General features: G+C 38.5%; 1 protein-coding gene and 1 pseudogene across 1 annotated transcript; one reads left to right on the top strand and one right to left on the bottom strand.

Annotated features, from left to right (window-relative positions):
* Positions 1 to 316: 316 nt before the first annotated feature.
* On the top strand, positions 317 to 9,598 carry LOC145163464 (uncharacterized; annotated as a pseudogene).
* Positions 9,599 to 12,071: 2,473 nt separating this feature from the next.
* On the bottom strand, positions 12,072 to 13,259 carry LOC145163465 (uncharacterized). The gene is made up of 2 exons (XM_079082303.1): positions 12,713 to 13,259; positions 12,072 to 12,079 (listed from the first exon to the last, which is right to left on the bottom strand). Exons 1-2 carry the CDS (start codon positions 13,257 to 13,259, stop codon positions 12,072 to 12,074), a joined length of 555 nt encoding a protein of 184 aa, XP_078938429.1.
* Between the last annotated feature and the right edge of the window lie 6,092 nt (positions 13,260 to 19,351).

The following is a 19,351-nucleotide window of genomic DNA, read 5'->3' on the forward strand; positions in this document are numbered from 1 at the left end:
CTTCCCGGGCCACCAATCCGGATACCCTATCTTCTTGAAACACCCATCCTTATTGTGACCGTTTTTCCCACAAAAAGTGCATTTTTCTGCCTTGTCATTGCTTTGCTTGAATGTCTTTGGGGTGGGCTTGCTGGCTGGCTGAGTTCCTTGCCCTCGTGTGGTTTTCTTCCCCATTAGATTCACTTGAAAATCCGCTGCTTCACCACCAACACTTCTTGAATCTCCAGAAATTGCTCGTTGTTGCTCATCTTCAGCCACTAGATGGTATATTGCCCCCAAGGACGGAGCAGGCTTCATAGCAAGTATTTGTGTACGTATGATAGAAAAATCATCATCGAGTCTCATGAGAAACTGTGACAACCCGAAATTTCTATTCTGTACAACATGTCAATTCAATAGAAGTCAAATCAGTTACAGTTAAATTTTCAGACTTTTTGGATTAAGTTTGATTATTTTAGGATTTACACTTTAGGAGATACCAGGAGAGAGGATGCCCTAGGGTTATAGTGCATCACTGTTATTCCTAAACTTCAAGAAATTGGAGTTACTACCGGGAATAAAATATTTTCAGCCAAAAACCCAGAAATTTGGAGTATATATATGACACTTGTCATTTATTATCATTTTTCCAAATTTCTCAAGAACAAAAGCAAATCCTCTCAAGTATCATCACGGGATATTCCAGATCTCGATCTAGTAAGTGTTTTCAACCATTTCAAGTTAGTAGATCACTTAATCTAGTGTTTTAACACCTTTCTAACCGTGAAATCATTCCAAAAGGTTGATTCTTCCATTTTCACCAAGAACACCAAGAACACCAATAACACACACTAGTGTTCTTGGCATTTTGGCTCATTTCAAGCTTCCATATAGTAAGTACTTCTATCCTAGAGTGTGTTTAAGCTTTCTATACTTCATTATAACATGAAATCATCCAAGAAACACCAAGAAAATGGTGTTTACGGTCCAAGAACATTCTTGAACCGTAAACCCATTTTAAGGGACCGAAATGTCCCTAGTCCCTTCCTAAGCCTAGGTAACTAACTTAGATCCTTACCTTGATGTGTTAAGGACTTGAAATCAACAAAATACCAACATCCATAAGGGTTTACGGCCGTAAACCCAAAGGGATGTGGTCTTTGGGCCGTAAACTCCAAATAGGAGTGAAATGGTGCCCTAGCTTCTTCCTTAGGCTTATACTTCAAGAGGAAACACTTAAATGGACTTAGAAACCTTCAAATCAACAAATGGTCAAAAGAGGGGGAGTTTACGGCCGTAAACTCTAGGGTTTACGACCGTAAACTCTAGGGTTTACGACCGTAAACCCATTGGGTTGAGGTCACAAAACCGTAAACTCAAGTTAGGGTTTCTTTTGAACCCTAAACCCTATAGCATTGTTCCACAACACTTAGATGCATTCCTTGAGACTAATAACACTTATATAAGGTGTTTAACTTGTCTTAGGATGTCTTAACTTTGCTAATTAGTTGTTTAAAGTCTAATTAGATACATATATGTGGTATTTATATGTTAAATAGGATCATTGTGTGTGTACAAGTCTTCACTTGACACCTAGCAATCCTATTTCTTCAGTTCATCCAAACCACCAACTACAGGTGAGTTCATACCCCTTAATTAACCTTTTAAATGTTTTTAAATGCTTTTATGGGGGGGGGGGATACAAGTTGAACAATTGTAGTTATTATATCAATCACATGTGATTAATAACTACCAAGCAAATGGTTTTCTTACTTTTCAAACTATTTACCAAACTGTTTTACCTTAAACTGTTTTACAAACTCTTTTATTGTCAAATACATTTATCAAACTCTTTTAACTTATATTATGTGTATCTATATAAATATAGTTATATAAGTAGGATTAAGAAGGACTTAGGACTGCTAGTCTACCCTACTTCCTGTTCTTGTTTGATTGTGGTCTTGGGGTATCAAGGTTAGTTGTCCGAGGGTCGTTTGAATCCTAGTTATATATTGTGTATATATATATATATAGATATAAAAGGTTTGTTATCAACCTCTTTTAACTTATATTATGTGTATCTATATAAATATAGTTATATAAGTAGGATTAAGAAGGACTTAGGACTGCTAGTCTACCCTACTTCCTGTTCTCGTTTGATTGTGGTCTTGGGGTATCAAGGTTAGTTGTCCGAGGGTCGTTTGAATCCTAGTTATATATTATGTATATGTATATAGATACAAAAGGTTTTCCTTCATTCAATTCCATACCCTTGGGTAGCAAGGGTATACAAACATGTTCATACATTGCTAGTAAGCTACCATAGGGGTAGTTTAGGAAGATACTATTACTAGAACGATGAAACATACAATGAGTCAGTTCATACATGAGTCAATACATACTATAATGAGAAACAAACATGAAACAGAGTGATGAGAAACAAACATACAGGCTAGACAGAGAAAGAACACACAATACAGCTAGCACACAATTCACATAACATTTACATAAATACATTTATGTGAGCCATTAAACAGGGCATGGCACTACCTGCCATGACTGTTTTTGTATCAGAATCTCCTTAATTGGGGAGCGTATGAGTTTGTGTATAGATCTATACTGGATTGACTATCCTACACCTTTCTGCTCGCTACAGTGGGACTTGCAAGTCTACGGGTGCCAAACGTCATTTTTGTGGCATCTTACATTGTCACTTTACTATTGAGTCGGTAGCAAGATACAGGCCGATCACATGTTACCTTAAAATATACAATTAACTTAAGGTAGTTAGTACATCAGTAGTTTCATAATACTACATTAAAGTACTATAACATTTTCCCTTTACATTTTACTTTGTGATTTCACACAATAAACAATAATGTAAAAACTATATTTTTGGTTAATGATAGTCGGATTTGGGAAAATACTCACTTTTACAAAGGATACACACACATACACTAGATGCCTTGGTAGAAGGCTACTTTTAGTAGGAAACATAGGGTTTTCTAGGATAGTTCAAACAAATACAAAACTTTTACAAACACACAGTACATCTTACAAAACATCTTACAAATGCTTTCGTACAAACACAGACACTAATATACTTATGAACTCACCAGCTCTAAAGCTGATAAACTCTTTCAAAATAACTTGTATTCTCAGGTCACCAGTAGACAGGTACCGGAGCCAGGTTTTGAGAAGATGGAGCTCGTTCAAGACTCATTTTATATTTTGATGTATATTGTTATGGTGTCTTTAAAACTTAACGGAACACACTTGTATGAAATTATATTATTAATGCAATGGATGATGTTGTTGCTTGTTTACTACTTGCATTGTTGTGATACTGTACATGACGTCCTCCACCCCAGAACGTTTCCGCCGTTCATTTGGTTTTGAGGGTGTGACAGATTGGTATCAGAGCATTGTTTATAGTGAATCGAGTGTATCAACCCATAAAAGATATACGAACTATAAACACAAGCGGGATTTAAAATACTCTGATGAAGAGTTTATACTTTAAATAATAAAATATTTAATAAAGTATACATACCTGCATTCATACTAAAATCAGTGTCACTAGGACAGAACAAAAGTATTACGATTGTTGGACAACACAAGTAGACTTAGAGACATATGGTCAACCCTGGGAAGATGTAGCCTGATCAACTACATTATCCGAGGAGTGATTAGCGTGTGCCTAAGTGTGGTTGTGAGGTTGCAACAAGTCTAAAAACTTACCAACACTTCTACAATAAGAACAGTAGAACAAAACATTAAACTTAAAATACTATAGGAGTATTTTGTGTTACTATAATTACTTATTCGAGAATTAAAGGTCTTTATTAGTATAACAATGGTTGTTTAGTGGATACACTAAAGTTATATGTACTAGGATGTCATAGACTTAGAATCTGTGATCTTTGCCTTACTTCCTGTTCCTTGTTTGGTTGTGGGCTTAGGGTTAGGGTTACTTATTCGAAGGTCTATCCCGTCTGCATGACATATAACTGGTATGCTTTAAACAAGTATTGGGGCAACTGATAAAGATCATCTTATAATTATTTAGTTAGTTAGTTTAATTTAGTTATTTCTTATATCCCTCTTCTCGCGTAGATTTAATGGCTGGATTTCATCTTCCCGGAGACCCGTACTTTCCCAACCATGGCAACGCAGAATGGCTGGAAGACGAACCAGAAGATAATCACCCAATTCCTTTAGATGATTATGAAGCTGAAGGTTTTTCTGATGGTTCCGACTCGGAGCCAGAAGTCAACAACCAACTCCCAGCTGTTCAAAACCCAAACCCTCGTCCCGCATTTCAAGGACCCACACCTATGTGGGCCACAAACTTGAATAGGTGGAGTCAGGAACAAGGTCAACCTTTTCCTTACAATGGAGACAGGAGTTTCTACAACCTTACTGAGGGAGGTTCAGCTGATAGGGTCCTACCTATCATGGTTCGTAGGATTGCTCGGAACACCGAGCAGGGTCGAGCATCTATCGACCGGGTAGTAGAAGTGGATGCCAATTCTGGTATTAACACTGTTCGCATTCGCCAGCTGGAGTCCGCTCACGAAAGGGCTCAGGTTAGCAATGCAATGCTTCAGAGGGAACTTGCTGAAACCCGAGCCGAAGTCAGGGAACTTCGAGCTCAGCAAGCAAGGTCTGATAGGCGTGTGAGGGACATAGAGCGTCTCCTATCGGATTCAAGGACTCACTCAAGCAGTTCTCGTCGTCGTTAAAATTTTACCAACTTCTCTTTTGGATATAACTTAGTTATGTAAAAACTTAAGTCTAATTTCCTATCCTTATAAATCTTAGACCTGCTAGGTTTTGATTTGGTAGTATGCTGTCAAAATTTTCCCATCTTGGATGATGTAAGACCTACTTCTAGGTCATTTTTCCCCAAACTCATTACATCTGTAATTCCAATATCTTTGACAGATATAAAAATCTAATGGAAATTATTATCCAAATGCTTTCATCTTCATTCAAGTATTCCATTTAATTATGCTGTTGGACTATGGAGAGTTAGTCCATGAGTCATTCTCATCAATTTTCATGTCAAATTCTTATCAATATCTTGTTCATTCTAAACTTTCAGCTAAAAGATGCCTCCACGTAAGTCAACAAGACGTAATCCTACACCACCTATTCCTCAATTTGATACAGCAGCCCTCAATGCTGCTGTAGCTGCGGCTGTGGCAACAGCCATGGCTGAATATCATTCTTCAAGTTCCACTGGAGGAGGGACTCCTATTCCAACAATACAGGTTGAAACCCCTGTGCGCTCGAGAGAGTGCTCCTACAAAGATTTTACAAACTGCAAGCCATTATCCTTCAGAGGAACTGGCGGAGTCATTGTACTCTCGCAATGGTTTGAGAAAACCGAATCGGTTTTCGCAATCTGCTCCTGTCCAGAAGGGAGCAAGGTGAAGTTCGCTGCTTGCACCTTTGAAACTAGAGCCCTAACATGGTGGAATAGCCATGTTAAGTCACTATCTCTTACAGTGGCAAATGATATGGGCTGGGATACTTTAAAAGACCTCATGATTGAGGAGTACTGCCCGAGGGGCGAGATCCAAAAGCTAGAGGAAGAACTTTGGCGCCTAACCATGAAAGGCACCGACATCGTAGCATATACCGCCAGGTTCTGTGAACTGGTGGCCCTCTGTCCCAACATGATTCATACGGAGGGAAAGAAGATCGAGAGGTATATATGGGGGCTGGTGCCACCATACCAGGGAAATGTATTGTCATCACGCCCTACTACATTTGATAGTGCCAAGCGACTGGCACAGCAGCTAGTTGACCACGGGGCCCGTACCCCGGCTGCAACAACCACCCTGGCCATCTAAGAAACCGCCAGAACTGCAGAGTCCAAGCGGAAATTCTGGGAGGACAAGAAAAAGAAGAAGGCTGCGAAGAAACAGCAGACGGTGGCAATTCATAGTGCGACAGCACCTGCAACTGCTGCTATTCCAATAAAGTAGTATTCTGGAAGTTTGCCTTTATGCAACAAGTGCAACTACCATCATATGGGAGCCTGTCGGGACATGCAGTGTGTAAACTGCAACAGGAAGGGGCATACAGCCCGTTTCTGTAAATCTCCGGCAAGGCCAATCACCCAAGTCCCCGGCGCTGGAGTGGGCCAATCTTGCTACAACTGTGGCGATGTGGGCCACTACAAGAGGAACTGCCCCAAGGCAGGGAATGCCGGTGGAGTAGGAAGAGTTTTGGCTATAGGCCATGAGGAGGCGGTTGCCGACCCCACAGTGGTCACTGGTACGTTTCTCCTCGACAACTCTTATGCTTGTATACTATTTGATAGTGGAGCGGAGAGGAGCTTCGTGAATCAAAAATTTGCTCATTTACTTAAGCAAAAATCACGAGCACTCAAAGAACCGTTCACAGTAGAATAGGCTAATGGGAAGACAGAGAGCACTAGCTGCATTTACATAGGGTGTACCTTAACTTTAGATAGCCATTCATTCTCGATCGATCTCATGCCAGTCTTAATTAAAAGTTTCGACGTCATCATTGGCATGGATTGGTTGAGTCTTCAGCGTGCCAACATCATGTGTTACGAAAAGGCAGTTCGCCTTAATCTTTCGTCTGGCGAAACCCTAGTAGTTTATGGCGACAAACCCGACACAAACCTTCGTATCATCTCGAGCATTCAAGCTCAGAAATTCTTGCGAAAGGAATGTCGCGCATTCCTTGCTCATGTGGTCGATGTGAGCCAAGAAGCGAAAGACATCAAAAACATTCCAGTAGTACACGACTTTCCCGACATCTTTCCAGAAGAGCTACCAGGATTACCTCCGCAACGACAAGTCGAGTTCAGAATCGACTTAATTCCAGGGGCTACCCCCGTAGCCAAATCGCCTTATCGTCTAGCACCTGCAGAGATGCAAGAACTATCCTGTCAACTTAACGAACTGCTCAGCAAGGGCTTTATAAGACCAAGCTTCTCACCTTGGGGAGCTCCAGTCTTGTTCGTCAAGAAGAAAGACAGATCTTTTCGTATGTGCATCGACTACAGGGAGCTCAACAAACTGACCGTCAAAAATCATTATCCTTTGCCTCGGATAGACGATTTATTCGATCAACTTCAAGGGGCGAATTTCTTTTCTAAAATCGACTTAAGATCCGGATATCACCAGTTACGAGTGCTAGGGGAGGATGTTCCAAAGACAGCCTTCCGAACTCGTTATGGACACTACGAATTCGTAGTGATGCCGTTCGGATTAACAAACGCGCCTGCTGTATTCATGGACTTAATGAATAGGGTGTGTCGTCCTTACTTGGATCAGTTCGTCATCGTCTTCATCGATGACATACTTATCTACTCTCGTAGTAAGGAAGAACATAGTCAACATCTGCGACAAGTCTTAGAAACCCTGCGCGCAGAGAAGCTTTATGCGAAATTCTCGAAATGCGAATTTTGGATCCGACGAGTCGAATTCTTAGGGCACGTGGTTAGCGAAGAGGGAATCCACGTAGACCCATCCAAAATCAAAGCCATTGAGAGCTGGTCAGCACCGAAGACGCCTACAGAAATTCGTCAATTTCTAGGCCTCGCTGGCTACTATCGCCGATTCATTCAGAACTTCTCCCGCATTGCGAAGCCTCTTACAACACTTACCCAGAAGGGCGTATCCTTTGACTGGGAAGAAAAGTAGGAGAGAGCGTTTCAAACGCTCAAACGAGCCTTATGCACTGCACCAATACTATCCCTTCCCGAAGGAATAGAAGACTTCGTTGTCTATTGCGATGCATCGAACCAAGGTCTCGGATGTGTTCTGATGCAGCGAGGTAAGGTCATCGCCTATGCCTCGAGGCAGCTGAAAACACATGAGGTCAACTATACGACGCACGATCTTGAACTAGGAGCAGTTGTATTTGCTCTAAAGATCTGGAGACACTACCTGTACGGTACGAAGAGCACAATCTTTACAGACCACAAGAGCTTACAACACATATTCGATCAGAAGGAGCTCAACATGAGACAACGACGGTGGGTCGAGCTACTCAGTGACTACGAATGCGAAATTCGTTATCATCCCGGCAAGGCCAATGTAGTAGCTGACGCCCTAAGTCGGAAAGAATATTCTGGTCGTAAAGTCAAGTCATTGACTATGACTATCCATTCACACTTATCCACACAAATACAGGCGGCTCAGCTCGACGCTTTGAAGCCTGAAAATGTGACCAATGAATCCCTGCGAGGAATGGATAAGAACTTGGAAGTCAGAGGTGGCGGAGCTTATTATCTCATGAACCGGATCTGGACCCCGAAACTTGGTGGTTTCAGAGAGTTGGTCATGAAGGAGGCGCATAACACTCGTTATTCCGTTCACCCAGGTTCAGATAAGATGTATCTGGATCTTAAAAAGTTATACTGGTGGCCTAACATGAAAGCAGAGATTGCTACCTTCATAAGTAAATGCCTTACTTGCGCAAAGGTCAAGGTCGAGTACCAGAAACCCTCAGGTCTTCTTCAACAGCCTGAGATCCCAGAATGGAAGTGGGAGCGGATCACTATGGATTTCATAACCAAGTTGCCCAAGACAACGGGTGGACTTGATACCATATGGGTCATCGTCGACAGATTGACCAAGTCCGCGCACTTCCTGCCTATCAAAGAGACAGACAAGATGGAGAAACTTACAAGAACTTATATAAGGGAAATTGTACGATTGCACGGTGTCCCTATATCCATTATCTCGGACAGAGATAGTAGGTTCACTTCTAGGTTCTGGCAATCACTACAAGGTTCCTTAGGAACTAGGCTGGACATGAGTACAGCCTACCATCCGCAGACAGACGGGCAAAGTGAGAGGACTATCCAAACCCTAGAGGACATGTTGTGAGCCTGTGTGATTGACTTTGGGAAAACATGGGATACTCATTTACCCCTTGTAGAATTTTCCTACAACAACAGTTATCACACAAGCATAAAGGCTGCTCCATTCGAGGCCCTCTACGGCCGAAAGTGCAGATCCCCTCTGTGCTGGGCTGAGGTGGGTGATACCCAGTTAGCTAAGGGACGAGTTCCTGAAAGCACTCTCACAGGTCCGGAGATCATACGGGAAACGACGGAGAAGATCGTTCAGATCCGTGAACGACTGAAAGCCTCCAGAGACCGACAGAAAAGCTACGCTGATAAACGAAGGAAACCGTTGGAATTCCAGGTGGGCGACCATGTTCTATTGAAGGTCTCACCCTGGAAGGGCTTGATACGCTTCGGAAAGCGTGGAAAGCTAAATCCAAGGTACATTGGGCCTTTCGAGATTCTTGCCAGAATCGGCCCTGTAGCTTACAAACTTAACTTACCGAGCGAACTCAGTAACGTACATCCTACCTTCCACGTCTCGAACTTGAAAAAGTGTCTGTCCGACGAGACTCTTGTAATCCCACTCGACGAGATCGAGATCAACGAGAGCCTCAACTTCGTGGAAGAACCGGTAGAGATCATGGACCGGGAGGTCAAGCAAACGAACAAAGCCGCATCCCGATAGTGAAGGTTCGCTGGAACGCCAAGCGAGGACCTGAATTCACTTGGGAGCGAGAGGATCAGATGAAACTGAAATATCCTCGTCTTTTTAATTAGTTCCTTGTAACTACTTAATTGCTTAAATTCTAATTTCAGGACGAAATTCCTTCTAAGGAGGGGATGATGTGACAACCCGAAATTTCTATTCTGTACAACATGTCAATTCAATAGAAGTCAAATCAGTTACAGTTAAATTTTCAGACTTTTTGGATTAAGTTTGATTATTTTAGGATTTACACTTTAGGAGATACCAGGAGAGAGGATGCCCTAGGGTTATAGTGCATCACTGTTATTCCTAAACTTCAAGAAATTGGAGTTACTACCGGGAATAAAATATTTTCAGCCAAAAACCCAGAAATTTGGAGTATATATATGACACTTGTCATTTATTATCATTTTTCCAAATTTCTCAAGAACAAAAGCAAATCCTCTCAAGTATCATCACGGGATTTATTCCAGATCTCGATCTAGTAAGTGTTTTCAACCATTTCAAGTTAGTAGATCACTTAATCTAGTGTTTTAACACCTTTCTAACCGTGAAATCATTCCAAAAGGTTGATTCTTCCATTTTCACCAAGAACACCAAGAACACCAAGAACACACACTAGTGTTCTTGGCATTTTGGCTCATTTCAAGCTTCCATATAGTAAGTACTTCTATCCTAGAGTGTGTTTAAGCTTTCTATACTTCATTATAACATGAAATCATCCCAGAAACACCAAGAAAATGGTGTTTACGGTCCAAGAACATTCTTGAACCGTAAACCCATTTTAAGGGACCGAAATGTCCCTAGTCCCTTCCTAAGCCTAGGTAACTAACTTAGATCCTTACCTTGATGTGTTAAGGACTTGAAATCAACAAAATACCAACATCCATAAGGGTTTACGGCCGTAAACCCAAAGGGATGTGGTCTTTGGGCCGTAAACTCCAAATAGGAGTGAAATGGTGCCCTAGCTTCTTCCTTAGGCTTATACTTCAAGAGGAAACACTTAAACGGACTTAGAAACCTTCAAATCAACAAATGGTCAAAAGAGGGGGAGTTTACGGCCGTAAACTCTAGGGTTTACGACCGTAAACCCATTGGGTTGAGGTCACAAAACCGTAAACTCAAGTTAGGGTTTCTTTTGAACCCTAAACCCTATAGCATTGTTCTACAACACTTAGATGCATTCCTTGAGACTAATAACACTTATATAAGGTGTTTAACTTGTCTTAGGATGTCTTAACTTTGCTAATGAGTTGTTTAAAGTCTAATTAGATACATATATGTGGTATTTATATGTTAAATAGGATCATTGTGTGTGTACAAGTCTTCACTTGACACCTAGCAATCCTATTTCTTCAGTTCATCCAAACCACCAACTACAGGTGAGTTCATACCCCTTAATTAACCTTTTAAATGTTTTTAAATGATTTTATGGGGGGGGGGATACAAGTTGAACAATTGTAGTTATTATATCAATCACATGTGATTAATAACTACCAAGCAAATGGTTTTCTTACTTTTCAAACTATTTACCAAACTGTTTTACCTTAAACTGTTTTACAAACTCTTTTATTGTCAAATACATTTATCAAACTCTTTTAACTTATATTATGTGTATCTATATAAATATAGTTATATAAGTAGGATTAAGAAGGACTTAGGACTGCTAGTCTACCCTACTTCCTGTTCTTGTTTGATTGTGGTCTTGGGGTATCAAGGTTAGTTGTCCGAGGGTCGTTTGAATCCTAGTTATATATTATGTATATGTATATAGATATAAAAGGTTTGTTATCAACCTCTTTTAACTTATATTATGTGTATCTATATAAATATAGTTATATAAGTAGGATTAAGAAGGACTTAGGACTGCTAGTCTACCCTACTTCCTGTTCTCGTTTGATTGTGGTCTTGGGGTATCAAGGTTAGTTGTCCGAGGGTCGTTTGAATCCTAGTTATATATTATGTATATGTATATAGATACAAAAGGTTTTCCTTCATTCAATTCCATACCCTTGGGTAGCAAGGGTATACAAACATGTTCATACATTGCTAGTAAGCTACCATAGGGGTAGTTTAGGAAGATACTATTACTAGAACGATGAAACATACAATGAGTCAGTTCATACATGAGTCAATACATACTATAATGAGAAACAAACATGAAACAGAGTGATGAGAAACAAACATACAGGCTAGACAGAGAAAGAACACACAATACAGCTAGCACACAATTCACATAACATTTACATAAATACATTTATGTGAGCCATTAAACAGGGCATGGCACTACCTGCCATGACTGTTTTTGTATCAGAATCTCCTTAATTGGGGAGCGTATGAGTTTGTGTATAGATCTATACTGGATTGACTATCCTACACCTTTCTGCTCGCTACAGTGGGACTTGCAAGTCTACGGGTGCCAAACGTCATTTTTGTGGCATCTTACATTGTCACTTTACTATTGAGTCGGTAGCAAGATACAGGCCGATCACATGTTACCTTAAAATATACAATTAACTTAAGGTAGTTAGTACAGCAGTAGTTTCATAATACTACATTGAAGTATTATAACATTTTCCCTTTACATTTTACTTTGTGATTTCACACAATAAACAATAATGTAAAAACTATATTTTTGGTTAATGATAGTCGGATTTGGGAAAATACTCACTTTTACAAAGGATACACACACAGACACTAGATGCCTTGGTAGAAGGCTACTTTTAGTAGGAAACATAGGGTTTTCTAGGATAGTTCAAACAAATACAAAACTTTTACAAACACACAGTACATCTTACAAAACATCTTACAAATGCTTTCATACAAACACAGACACTAATATACTTATGAACTCACCAGCTCTAAAGCTGATAAACTCTTTCAAAATAACTTGTATTCTCAGGTCACCAGTAGACAGGTACCGGAGCCAGGTTTTGAGAAGATGGAGCTCGTTCAAGACTCATTTTATATTTTGATGTATATTGTTATGGTGTCTTTAAAACTTAATGGAACACACTTGTATGGAATTATATTATTAATGCAATGGATGATGTTGTTGCTTGTTTACTACTTGCATTGTTGTGATACTGTACATGACGTCCTCCACCCCAGAACGTTTCTGCCGTTCATTTGGTTTTGAGGGTGTGACAGAAACTCATATATCTTCTCATTTTCCTTAAGTTCACTCAATTTTTTCCCCAATTCGTAGTCACATCCGTCACACGTGCAACGGGTCATGGGAAGAACGAGCTGCAATTCGTCCCACACGGACTTTAGTTTCGTGTAGTAAGAAGAAACAGAAGATCCGTCTTGTCTGGTGGCATTTAATGATTGTTTCAACTCATAGGCACGTGGTGCTCCCTCCTTCTCGAATCTTTCTTCAAGGTCCTTCCAGATTTCGGCTGAAGTGTTTGCATATCTAACACTGGTTTGAATATCTTTCTCCATGGCTGTTGTCATCCATCCCTTGATCATGGCATCGACTCGCATCCAAGCCATGTACATCAGTGATGTTGACTCCGACTTCTTGACTGATCCATCGACCAATCCTATCTTATTCTTTGCAAACAGAAAATTTGTCATCTCCTGCTTCCATTCATTGAAATTATTGTCGTTCAATACGTCGTTAACTTGCATCTGTTTCGGGTAGTCGGGCGGGTGGATGTAGAAGGGTGAATTGGCATCGATGACATCTCCGTCCTTCTTGCTTCCGTCTCCTTTCTCCCCCGTCATGATCGCTGTTAACTTATGATTGACCTAACGGATCACACGCTCTGATACCATAAAAGATCTAATTGTGAATTCATGCACTGTTTTGTTTATTCATTACGTGACTTCTTTTGAATACAAGGCAAACAGGATATATATACGAAGATAACAAAACAAAGAAGTAGATAAATACGAAGAGAGATAAATATGATATATCTGTGATCATCCATCCACTGGAATAATCTAGATTCCTTTATGGTGTTGGTTTCAAAAAATATTAGCCAGATTAAGAGTTAACGGGTTATCACAAATATTTAAGTTCTCAAAAACACTTTCTTCTTCCCCCCTCTCTCTCTCTCTCTCTCTCTCTCTCTCTATATATATATATATATATATATATATATATATATATATATATATATATATATATATATATATATATATATATCACTAAAAATGAAGAAGTCAAAGGTTCTCTCTCACTTTAGTTTATTTATTTTTTTCCTCCAAAAAGCCGCAAAGTTGGCCTGTTTATGACTGTTTTCATATCCGGGTCATGGCATGAATATTACATAAAATCCATTATTTACCCAAAATTATAATCGACTTTGCTTTATATTAGTAAATTGCGATATATATATATATATATATATATATATATATATATATATATATATATATATATATATATTATTTTTAATTTTCGAAAAACTTTTATAATAACATTTACTATTCAAATAAAACAAAAATACGGATTTTTAACGGAAATTATAGGCTAAAAATTGATGTTGCATAAAATTTTGTTTTTTAATATGAACTTGATGGTAATTGAGATAAAACCGATAGTTAAGTAGGGAAAAATCAACCCTATAGTTCCATAAAAAACCAAATCAAACAAAAGTAGGGTTCAATATGTTTTCACATACAATTGGGGAAATATAAGGAATATGTACATATTTTTAACCGATTGTTTCTCTTAAAAATTGCAATTTCATTTTATTTGAAACGTAAATAATAATATAAAGATTTTTTAAATATAAAAATAATATAAATTTTTGTCTGCATATACAAATATAATTATATGAGTTTGTTTTTCTGCATATTAAGTTATCGCTCGTCTAAAAATACAAAATTATCCACTATATCCAAAGAAATTCGAATGTTATATACACGTAAAGGACGAAGAAGAATGTTAGTCGATCATTTTACTTTGACATTGAAAACATCCATTAAGAGAATAATTATGGATAGTTTTAACAAACTAGCCATTTTCTAGATGAAAATGCATACAGTAACAATCATTTTTTTACAAACCTTTAGTATGATCACTAATGTTTTTATATATGTGAACTTTTAGTATTTGAACTCTAATTATTGTGATGACTACTTGATATAGAAATACCATATAATACTTTCATTTAAAAATTTTCATTGCCATATTAGTTTATGGGTACTTTTTGTAAATCTTATGATTTATATTTTAAATACCCTGTTTACGGAAGGATTATAAGATGACTTTTCGCGTTCTGAAGCGTGAAGCCAAGAACCTTCTATTCTTTCTAGAAGTACGTTAGAAAGAGTGAATCTGCTTTTATCGATGATAAAAGTGCTTAAAGATTAGAGGAATGATAATGATTCCAGCTAACTTTCTTGTGCTACTTGACCGAGTTGGCACGAACGAACTTTTTTGACGATTTATAATGTAAAAAGCCGTTGATCAAACCCGATTGTATCATTCATGATGTCAAAGAGCCGTTGATCGAGCCCCACTCACGATCCCAGAATGCAGATTCCATTTTCAAGATGTTAAAAACCGTTGTTCGGACCCCAATTATGATCCCATGTCATTAAATCCTGTGTTAGTGTATAACCATGTTAACGTTAACAAAAATTGCACATTAACTGTTCGATGATTTGCCCATTAGAGATTTTGTTGTTTGCAATAACATGTTATTAATGGTTTAAAAAACTTATATCTAAAATGCATGATATCTGATGATCAATGGAGATGGTGGATGGTTATTGGTAATTTGTTTGGTCACCCATTAAAAGTATTGGTAATCTGTTTTACCTTTTCGTTCTTTATTGGTTGTGATCATTCCATTTCCAACTAGTTTGTGACAAAGACTTTAGTTGAGTTGAGACAACACTTGAGATGGTGGATGATTAGTTTGAATTTTAGCACCAAATATTGCTTAGTGGGAAAGTGAGTGGATTATTAAAACTGTTTCTACTATTTATTACTTGTAATTCTTATATTAGTTCTACTAGATCACATGCTTTTAAACACTTAAAAAAAGGGGAAATTTTGACTTGTTTGGGCGTGCATAATTTATAAACAACATATATATAGTCATAAGTCCTTATGTATAATATAGCTCTGGCCTTTATTTCTATTATTCTCTTTGAAATTATTTGTCATTTTGATCTCTCCACCATTCTTTAATTTTAAATTGGTTGATATATGAGAGTCAGGTATTATGCTGAGGCCAACTCACTGGTTCAGACAGAACCTAGCCAAAAAGGATTAATATTCCTTAAATTATGCTCATTCACTGAATGAAAGTTGGATATGTTACATGTGTTTAGCTCCTTTAGACATTGTAATAGCTAGGTCACAGAGAACCAGGAAGTCTAAAGTAGCCAAAAATATTCTTGGACATGAAATCATGATCACCCATTTAGAGATTAAGAAACATAAGATCTAATTTGATACTAAACAATATAATGCATGCATGTTCCTGTGGTTGGACAAAGTACACTTTAGGGCAGCCTGTATATATTCTCTAGCTCAACCTTTAAATGGTTATATGTAATAGGCCTAAATCAAGAAAAAATTTACTATAAGTTTGATACGTAAGTCTCATGTTTTTATGATATGGTGTTAGTTTCATTTCACAAGGTGGGTTGTTCAATATGGAGTTTGATCTAAAGTAAAAATTTAGAAAGGAAAATAGGGTTATATTAGGATTAAGGTCTTTGACAAACACGAACACGATAATACCGATGCTAAAACAGTAAGAACACAAAAATTTAACGTGGTTCACTTGATCACAGTCATCAAGCTACGTCTACAGACGACTTTAAAGGAGATTTTAATGATGATCGTTAATACACATTTTCTGGCATTAGGGTTGATAAAGCCAAATTCTGAGATGGCTAATCTCCTTTCTACTAATGAAATTAAGAACACAAACCGAAACAATTTTTTTTTTCTATTAATCCGATGCAATTAACAAGTTATTTATAATGAAGGAATTAAACTACGTAATCTAGGAATTAGAAACGCGAACATATTACTAGAAGGAAATGGATAACATTAAGGTCCTAAGAAAAGGGAAACATGATCTAACACTATATGCGTGCAAAGAAAACATGAGAAAAAGTCTTCTGTTGGAAAACGAGGTCGTATCAATACTCTGCCCCTAAAAAATGGCCTTGTCCTCAAGGCTAATGTCATTTTATTGCAGGTAGGACCATTGTGGATCGTTTTCTGATTGAATAAGGAGGAACTTGGGCGGGTTGCACTGGTGGCCGGTTTGATGCTTGGCGGGATGGTTGTAACATAGGCCTCCAACCCTTCGTTGTTGCATTTCGATGAGACTTAGTACTTGATCGGAAGTGGTGGGGAAGTGGAAGGAGAGGCAACCAACAAAGGTAGAGTTAGTGATGCTGGTTCCGATCTACCAGCAACATGAAGAAGGTTATCATGGAGCTTTTCTTCAACTAATTTGGCGAGACCATAAGTGGCATGAAGTGTTTGTGGGTTATGGATGGCAATCTACGATTGAATGTCGGAACGTAAACTGGAGATAAAGCAGTTACGCAAGGTTACAGAAGAGAGACCGATGACCCAATTACTAACTCTTTCAAACTCGGTCTGGTAGGCGGAGACGGTGGTGGATTGTCGAAGCTTAAAAACAAGGTGGCTTGGTTATTTTCATATGTAGATGGGTCAAAATGTAGTTCAAGTGCGCGGGTGAAGTTCGGCCAAGTGCCAAGAAGGTTGTTGCTAGCAAGATGTTTGTACCAACTTAAAGCATCATGTCATACTCGAGTCCTGGTAAATTTCTCTTCTAGCCCTTCAATTTGCGATTTTGGCAGTTTTAGTCCTTATGCGGGGCGTACCTGGATGGTACACTAGGCGTAAGGGGGTTAAACGGAAGCGATGACGTTTTGACGAGTATGCTGGGCGTACTCCGAGTATGCAGGGCGTACTCCGTCTGGACTCAAACCCTAATTTTTAGGGTTTGGACCCTATATATTGCACCTTAAGTCCCATTTTCTCATCCCATTTCCAGCCTTCATCACTTGAAACGTTGCCCTTGCAAACCTTAGTCCCCATTATTGCATTTTGAGACCTTTGAGTGTATTTTTGTGTGTTCCAAAGGAAGAAGAAGGTAGTGGTGAAACTTGGAAGCTAAAAGCAAGCTTGGATCTAGAAGTTTTGCATCATCCTACATCTCTAGAAGGTATAAAGTTCCCACCTTGATGATTAAGTTGTTAGATCTAGCTTGCATGGTGATATTATGAGCTTTTGTCCCTAAATTATAACTTTCTTGTGCATGGCGTGCTATAGAACATTTGGGCTGTCCTTTTGAATGTTTTTCCATGTCTTGAGTTATAAAAATATGATCTTGGCACCTGAGATTCTTTCACGCATGTCATTAAGAGCTTTAGTGGTTAAGGAGAGTTAGGGTTTTGTTGTTAGGTTGGTTCTAGGCATGTAAAACCATAAAGTTGGAAACTTTATGGTTTGGGATATGTTTTAAGACTAGATGTGATATTTATACAGAATGAATTAAGGGATTAAGTCCTTAAAAGTTGGATTTTTAAGCCATCACGTACGCTGGGCGTACCTGGACGTACGCTGAGCGTACACTGTTAGGAGCCCGACCAGGATCAAGGGTACGCGGGGCGTACTCGGTCTATGTTGAATTTTTGACCGTTGATCGTTGACTGACTTTTGACCAAGTTTGACTTTGGGTCTTTTGGAGTATTGTACACTAACATTACAAAGTGGGTCTTGGTTTATTGTTTAGGCAGATAGTTGTAAGGGTCGAATTGTTGTAATTAGTCGAAATGTATTTTAACTCTTCGAATGTTTTGTAATGTATTTTACTAGGGCGCTTTTATTCGAAGCTTAAGTGTCTATGCCTTAGTATATTTTTTGTACACTTTCAGTTCCCTATAAATAGGGTTATTTACTAGAGTTAGATAGGAGTTTTTACAGACTTGTCTACTGTACTCTGTAAACATTCGAAAGCGTAATAGACCTGAAACAAGATCATATTTACATCCGGTGTTCAATCTCGCATTCTTACTTGAATTCATACTCTAATTAATTCAATACTCGATTCTTTGATTCTTCAATTGGTATCAGAGCAGGAATCACATCTGTGACCTGATTTTCATCTATTCAAAAAGTTTTTGAATCAAATTTTTTGGTTCAAAAGTTTCCGCACTTTTTGATCGTGAAAAACTTGTCTAGATTTCAGCTTGTGATTTGATTCTGCATTTGAATTGTTGAATCAAGTGTTTTTCTTTCAATTCCGATTTGAATCAACTAGTTTGTTTTCAAATTTCCAATTCTTCTTAAAAAGTTTCAAGTTCAGCTTCCGTACAACAATGGCGAGCTTCAATCTCAATTCGATGACCTCGTTTTCTCATCTGTTAGGATCATCAACCAAAATTCCAATGCTAATCCCTGGATATTATGATCAGTGGGCTGATCGTATGCAAGAGTATCTTAATGGTCTTGATGAAGAATTATGGTCATGTATCACTGGAAATGTCAATGTTCCAGTGAATGTTCAACCAATTGGATCATCTTCTACAAGTTCTGGAGTTGATAATCAATCTGATCGTCTGAAGAAACTGGAGAAGAGGTGTATGAGAGAACTGCGAGGGCTTTACCTCCAGTTGTGTACAACTATATAAGGAGTTGTACAACTGCAAATGAGATCTGGAACAGTCTGAAAGATAAGTTTCAAGGAAGTGAGAAGACGAAAATCAATTCAGTCAAATAGTGTTTGGTTGAGCTGAAAGATTTCAGACAAAAAGATGGTGAAACAATCGAAGTCTACTATGATCGACTGAATGAGTTAATCTATCGT

The sequence above is a fragment of the Lactuca virosa genome, chromosome 3, assembly GCF_052849685.1.
Source record: "Lactuca virosa cultivar CGN04683 chromosome 3, Lactuca_virosa_CGN04683_v6, whole genome shotgun sequence".
NCBI lineage: Eukaryota > Viridiplantae > Streptophyta > Magnoliopsida > Asterales > Asteraceae > Lactuca > Lactuca virosa.

What these genes read in the sequence shown, in the direction of transcription:
- LOC145163465 (XM_079082303.1), bottom strand. Translation starts at nt 13,259, where the DNA reads ATGACGGGGGAGAAAGGAGACGGAAGCAAGAAGGACGGAGATGTCATC.